This window comes from Balaenoptera musculus, chromosome X, assembly GCF_009873245.2.
Source record: "Balaenoptera musculus isolate JJ_BM4_2016_0621 chromosome X, mBalMus1.pri.v3, whole genome shotgun sequence".
Classification (NCBI taxonomy): domain Eukaryota; kingdom Metazoa; phylum Chordata; class Mammalia; order Artiodactyla; family Balaenopteridae; genus Balaenoptera; species Balaenoptera musculus.
The window spans coordinates 120,570,166-120,577,980 of NC_045806.1; the positions used below are offsets into that span (position 1 = coordinate 120,570,166).

At 37.0% G+C, this 7,815-nt stretch overlaps 1 protein-coding gene across 1 annotated transcript; it reads right to left on the reverse strand.

The window, feature by feature from the left end:
* Positions 1 to 6,550: 6,550 nt before the first annotated feature.
* On the reverse strand, positions 6,551 to 7,095 carry LOC118888379 (transcription factor 7-like 1). Its single transcript, XM_036839335.1, is given in 2 exon segments — positions 6,551 to 6,645; positions 6,648 to 7,095. Coding segments are annotated over 2 exon segments (543 nt in total).
* Between the last annotated feature and the right edge of the window lie 720 nt (positions 7,096 to 7,815).

Genomic DNA, 7,815 nt, shown 5'->3' on the forward strand with positions numbered 1-7,815 from the left:
GGCCTCTCTTGTTGCGGAGCACAGGCTCCAGACGCGCAGGCTCAGTAGTTGTGGCACACGGGCTTAGTTGCTCCGCGGCACGTGGGATCCTCCCGGACCAGGGCTCGAACCCGTGTCCCCTGCACAGGCAGGCAGACTCTCAACCACTGCACCACCAGGGAAGCCCCCGAAAGTATTTTTAAATGATGTATTCAATAAAAAACTTGTACCCAGAATATATTAGAAGGCAAATAATCCCATTAAAAACAGGCAAAAAATGTAAATAGAAATTTTAACAAACAGGACATAGGAATGGCCTGAAGTACATGAAGTGACGCTCAAAATCATTAGTCGTTAGGGAAATGCAAATTAAAACCACAATAAGATACCACTTCAGACCTAGCAAAATATTATATATAAAAGTCAGGTGATAACAAGTGTTGAAAAGGATGTAAAGAAACTGAAACTCTCACACATTGCTGTTAGAATGAAAAATGATGCAGCCACTTTGGAAAATGGTATAGCAACTTCTTAAAATGTTAAATGTTCATTTAGCATTAACTTGGCATATAATTCCACTCCTAGGTATTTACCTCAAAAAGTGAAAACAAGGGGCTTCCCTGGTGGCACAGTGGTTGAGAATCTGCCTGCCAATGCAGGGGGCACGGGTTCGAGCCCTGGTCTGGGAAGATCCCGCATGCCACGGAGCAACTAGGCTCGTGAGCCACAACTACTGAGCCTATGCGTCTGGAGCTTGTGCTCTGCAACAAGAAAGGCTGCGACAGTGAGAGGCCCGCGCACTGCGATGAAGAGTGGCCCATGCTTGCCGCAACTAGAGAAAGCCCTCGCACAGAAACGAAGACCCAACGCAGCCAAAAATTTAAAAAAATAAATTAATAAAAAAAAAAAAGTGAAAACATGTGTCCACGCAATGTGGTGAATGGATGAACAAACTGTGATATAGCCATACACTGGAATATTATTTGGTAATAAAAAGGAATGAAGTATCAATATATGCTGCCAGTGGATTAAACTCAAAACATTATGTTAGATGAAAGCCAGACAGAAAGGCCACATGTTGTATCACTGCATTTATATGAAATGTCCAGAAACTCCAAATCTATAAAGGAAAAAAAGTAGATTAGTAGTTGCCTTAGGCTGTGGTGATAGTTGCCCAGCTCTGTAAATGTATTAAGAATCTTTAAATTATACACCATTAAAATGGGTGAATTTTGTGGCATGTAAATTATATCTCAATAAAACTGTTTCTTCTACCAAATTATCTTAGCGAAGGTCATCATTCTTTACTGCATTTTCTTGGATTTACTAAATGTTAAGTGCTGCCCCAACTGTTTACTGCATTACTATAATCAGCAAATTACATGTACAATAGTACAGAGCAACTCAGACTGTATTCATGCTTTAGAGACTGGGTCTTCCTAACCACTCCTTACCCCATGTTCTTTAGACCTGGGATCTTCATCTCTATTCCGAAATTCTGGTCTTCACGTGGTCAGTTCAGAGTCACATGGCAGCCAATACGCAGTGTTTACCTGTGGCAGTTCCTTGAACTGAGTTTCAAGTTTCTTGAACTCCAGTTTCATCTGAGACCTTGAAGCATAAAATGACAATTAATGGAATAGGGGTGATTAAGCATAGCTAATACGAAGGATTAGTCTAGATAATCACATCCTGATATATAGATAATTGGCTTCTAAGGAGGATATCAAGAGAACATAATTAAATGTGTATTTTGGCTTTGAAGCAAATGTGATAATTTAATAGCTTGTTTTTATCTCTTCTCAATTTCCAAGAGGAACTGAATCATCAGAATTAATAATATCATCTGTATCATAGAACTTTTACAAGGTTCAAGTGAGATTATCCACAAATACACACCAAGCAGTCAGCCTGCCGTGTAAGTAGTCTGTAAATCTTAATAATCATCATCAGTGCTGCTACTTTTTTCCAAATTTAATATTAAGTATGGTTAATATCTTTGGTTTACAGAAGAGAAAATTTATAGTTTCTAGAAGATAAGTGACTTTTAAAATTTTCTTATGAAATGATTTGCCTGTAGAACCTTTCATTTTTATCTCTTTATCTCTACTGACTATTTTAAATAACAAAATAAGTCCTTCTCACTATCTCAAATGGAACTAGCTAAGGATATATAATAAAAATTAGCAATCCTTCTCACCCACACCAACCTTCTCTGCCTCATATCTCCTATAGTAAGAAGTATTAACAACGTGGTATATTTCCTGGTTGTTCTCTTAAAAATACATATGCCTGTATGTATTTAAATATACACAGAAAAACAAGATTTTTTATTGCCTTTTTTTTGTAAATTGAGGATGACTATAAGTTACTTTCCAAAATTGTAAGTTGATAATGTGATTAACTTTAGTAAAAATTCATAGATTCTAAATAACATTTCAGAAGTCAGCAGTGAAAATATTTTTATCTATTTTATATTTATTTATATTTAATTTTTAAGGATGGACCTGAACATTGTAAGCTCTTTAGTGATAATTTTCTCATGTATCAATCTCTTTAGTCACTCTGACCAGTCTATAATGTAGAACTAACAACTATACTATATTTTTTTATGTGTGTAAAGACCGAGCAAGGTAATCCACTTAAAAGCACAAAGTGTACTGCTCGTCAGTTATAAAAGAATTAAGCAAAGTTTCCTTTCATATTTAACCACATTGCATTTTCTTTTTAAATTGTATCTTAATTAAAGAGAAATATTTGCTCATTTTGAAATAGTAAATAATGTAAAGACATAAAGAAAGTGCAATGATCTCCCATCACACCCTATATATTTCTCCAGCCCTTTTATAAGCAAGGCAAATTGTTTAGTGTATTTCCTCCGTACTTTTCTGTATGCTCAAAAGAAATCCTAATATATACATACATACACACACATACACACAAACTCTAAGGTATTTGAGAATTTTTTTAACAATGGGAAATATTGTATAAATTTATTTTTTCATGTTTCATCACACTATAAAAACTAAGTACATCACAGATGTCTAAGTCAAATTGCTTCATGAATTAATGTCTGAAATGTTTGAAAATTATGAAACTTAAATTTTAACCCATGTGGGCTGAATTCAGGCATATGTTTTAAATTGAGGATTTATGTGTGGTTTTCTGACAGATATTGACTTTGTGCTACAGCTACCTCTCAAATAAGTTGCAATGACCAATGACTGACCCAGCAGCAAACTGTCTAAATTATTATAGCTTTATAGTAGAGTAACCATTATTCAATTGCTTTTCCTATTCTACTTATCCATTGCGTCTATGTCATATACCACCAATTTATTTTTGGAGATTACCATTACCTCACTTAATTAAACTTACAAAAATTACATTAGGCTATATTAGGACTTTTAATTCTAAAATGACTATAAGTTAATTCATGAAATATTAACAACTTTACAATATTGAGCCTTTTTTTCCATGTTTATCATTTTTGAAACTTCTTTCTTAAATCTTTCTGTGAAAAAAAATTTTTTCATCCTAAGTGTCCTTGAAAATACCTGATAAGTTTATCCTTTAGAATTTTAGATTATCTCTTCATTTTGTTTTGGTTTTTGTTTTTCCATTACCGATGGATTAACTTTGATAATTGGTAAAGCTATTGGTTATTATACAATTGCTGTCTGCCTGCCTCCTTCCAGAGCAAACTATAAGTTCTCAATTTTTTTCAACATGAATTTCTTGGTTTTCCTAAGTGAATGGTAATAGCTCTCTTCATGAATCACAATTAAAATAATCCTCCACACACATCATCCCAAAAATATGTGCCTTAGGTTCTTCTTTCAAACCATTCAGGTGGTACTTATTTTGGGATTATGCCTAATATGAGCCTCTTAGACATTTGATACTCTTCTGTATTTTGGGATCCAGGTCCTCCCTCACAAAACAAGTTTGTAGAGACTTTGGTGCCAACTCACCCAGGGTTGCACTGACAGCCACCTGAAAGCCAAACAACATTGAGATGTCAACTTAATAGTGGGACTTAATATTAGCTAGTTAATAGATTTACTCAAGTTACTTATATGTTGGTAAGTTTTAAGTAAGTATAAAACTTTAAGTACAAAACTAAGTTTTTAGCAACAAAACTATATATTAACAAACGTTCGAATATATTGCTATTTTGTTGTTTTGCTGTTAAAGATACAGGATTACTCTTAAACATTTCCTCCATTATTTTTCTATCTTAATAACCCACAATTACCAAATTGTTCTATTTCAATGTCCCACCTAGTGGGTCAAGAAACCAATTAACTTGGTTGCTGATAGCTTTTTTTAATAGAAAAATTTTAAAGGTATCATAATTGGTATGGGTAACTAGTGTTTCATATAACTTAAGAAAAATAACTCTGGTATTTGGAAATAATGTATAATATGTATTTTAAAGTAAGTAAAATGCTAAAGTGTTGGAATTAACTTCTCTGTCATTATTTTATTATTTTCACGTTACACATTTGATAAATAATTAATGGATTGAGTTGCAATGGAGAATATACCCTAATGCTTCCATTTAATTATCAAACTTAGTGGAAGCCTAGCCTTAACAATTACTAATAGCACGTAAGAATTTCTCGTCATCATTTTCCTCCCATAAAATTATATATACTCACCCATAATATGTAAATAGAGACATTTTTTAAACCTTTTTTATTTCACAAAAAGGAAGTCATAATTTATACACTCATCTAATTGTTTTCCTCATTCAACAAATCATTAAGGATGTACTTGTTAGTAGATTTTTATTTCGGGGATATTTTCAAATACAACCTTTAAAAATGTGTGTAATGTATCCATTTAACGGTGAGAATTGAGTTGCAAGTGTTGAATTTCCCCATATCCATTTGAGCTATTGATCCAATGGTTGTTTTAATGATTATAGCTTTATAGTACAGTTTAATGTATTAAATATTATTCATTGGCATTCTTTATTTGGTTTCTTATAGATATTCACATTTGCTTAGACTGTAACAATACTATGTCCAATGTCTAAAAAACAAAATCACTTTCAAATTATAATTTGATTAGCTATTTTCAGTAGATTGTTTTTCCATCCAGGATCTATTGCATGTGGGAACACACACACACACACACACAAGAGGACAGTATTTATATACAACCAGGACATTTTGTATGCTTAAATTTATTCATTGACATCTTTTAATTTTTTCTTTCTGCTGTGGATAGATTCTTTTATGAATTGTTATTTTTAAAAGACTTATTGCTGATACATAGGGAAGCCACTGGTTGTATTTACTTCCTTAAATATTGCTTCTCTCACCAAACTATATTACTGATTTTTAAAAATTTTCAGTGGATTTTCTTAGTTTTTTAAGGTGATTAATAATATTCATTTGTTTGGGGCATTGGGATATTAAAACCAAACTACACACTATATCATCGTAATCAGAATGTTTCATGAATAATCATATGAAACAAGTTAAGCAGAGCTTTTATTTTAGGGACTATCACTAACAACCTAGTTCAACTTCATATCTCATAGATAGCAAAGGGAATTCTAAACAAATCAAACAAGATTTAAAAAGAATTTTTTTTTCTTGCAATGGCAATTTTTTTTTCTTTTGTGAAAATAAACAACTGGGAGTTTAAATTGTTCCCCAAAACCCCATGAAAATGAAAGGAAATACAGAAGAAGCCTGTGAGGTGATGGGGGAGGGAGGAGGGTCTTTAGAGCTTTGGCAGATTGTGTTAGCACGGACCCGACCCGGGTGACAGGAGCCAGACCTCAGAGCCAGGTCCTGTCTGACACTCCGGGGCTGTGAGGGGACATCTCGACTGGTAAGCGCGTGGAACACAGGCTTCTTCGCTGAGGAAGTGGCAGGCACCTTGAGTCCCTTTAAACGCGGGGAAGAACCATTGCAGAGGACCTCTTCCCCCCACCAAAAGCTGGAGGCTGGGGCATTAGGGCCACTGAGGGAAAGGGGACGCTGGTGGAGACAAACGAGGCGAGGTGTCTTCTCACATGGTGACAGCCTTACACTGGGCAGAGGACGAAGATGAAGGCAAGAACCCACGGAACTGAGCAAAGGAGAAAAACGTGGGCCAAGTAAAAGGGAATGTCCAAGAATGGGATGTAGATGAAGAGGCTGCGGGCTAGAAATGGCAGCAACGGCCACCATGCAGGCTGGGTGGGGGAAGCCGGGACGCTGGGGGGTGATGGGAAGAGGGAGGAGGGCAGAGAGTCCAGGAGGTAGAGACAGAGGTGCCTTCTGCCCAGGTCCATCCACCGCTGCACATACAGGAAGAATAACACACTACTTTTCAGTTCTTGTTTTTTAAAGATTTTTTGTTTTGTTTTGTTTTGTTTTTTAAAAAAGCCTTAAGATCAGCTACTGTTTACATCTACAGAACGTAAAGTGCTGCTGTTACCAGTCACTTTACAGAACAGTCCAGAGTGGTCAAATATTGACCAATAAAGTTTCCTTTTTTTTTTTCTTCTTCTTCTGCATCATTACTACTCGATAAGTCACGTGACAGCCTGCATAGGTCAGGGGGCAGCTTAGTGGGCAGACTTGGTGACCAAGGAAAGAGGCTGGGCCTGGAGCACGGGGAGGGCCTGGTGGGCATGGAGCGTGGCTGGGAAGGAAGGGGGGACGTCAGCAGAGCTGTGGGCACGGACCCCGGGGGGAGGGGCCGGGACAGGACGGGGGGCTGGCTGCCCATCTGGCCAGAGGAGGTGGCGGCAGCCTTCGCTGACAGGAAGGCAGCCGAGTGGAGAGCCAGCTGGGCCCGGGTCTCTGGCTTGGTGGTGAGGGAGAGGCGCTGGGCTTGCTCCGAGCGGGTGGCGGCCGGGGCAGCCGGGGAGGCCAAGGCCGCTGAGGGGGTGGCCGGGGAGTCCAGCATGCTGCCGTGGGAGGAGGCAGGGCTGTCACAGGGCTTCTCAGGGGGCAGGTACGGGACACATGGCTTCTTCCTTTTGGAGGCCAGAGCACCTTCTGCCTCCTGGGCTTGCTGCTGGGCGGGGGTCTGGGACAGCTGCTTTTCTCACTTCCTCTTCTTTGTCTTACCGTAGTTGTCCCGGGCTAGTTCAACTTCATATCTCATAGACAGCAAAGTGAATTCTAAACAGCAACTCAAATATGATTTTTAAAAACATTTTTTGGCGGCGCCGCGCGGCTTGTGGGATCTTAGTTTCCCGGTGGCAGTGAAAGCGCAGAGTCCTAACCAAGGATCACCAGGGAACTCCCTCAAATGTGATTATTAAATGTGTATTTTTAAAGAAATTTAATTTTGTGATAGTATAAATAAAACCGTTTATGTTTCTGCTACTACTTTTCAGATTCCAAAAGGGTCTTTACATATGTTGCCTCACTGAATTCTCATGAAAATTCTGTGATATACAATTCATAATATTTTTATAGAGTAAGATTGTTGTGAGGGTCAAGGGTGATAATCTACATATAAGCACTAAGCTCTCTGCCAGAAAATGTAAGTAAGCATCAAGTGTTAATGATTATCATTATTATCATTTTTTTCTTATTTGCAACAACATATCAAATAACTGATCTATGGTATCAATTATTTTATTATTTTTCATAATAATTTTCTTAATAACATTGCAAATTATTTTTCACCATTGCTAGTGATACCAGGCAACGGAACATAAAAAAACAAAAGTAATACCTTCTCCATTACCCTTCATTTCATACTTCTTCTTTAATCAATATTAATTGCCTAGTTCATTTTATTCAACATTTGCCACATTTAGAAATATATATAATACTCCAAAATTGCATGTATTCATGCAAGTCGTTGTATAGAATC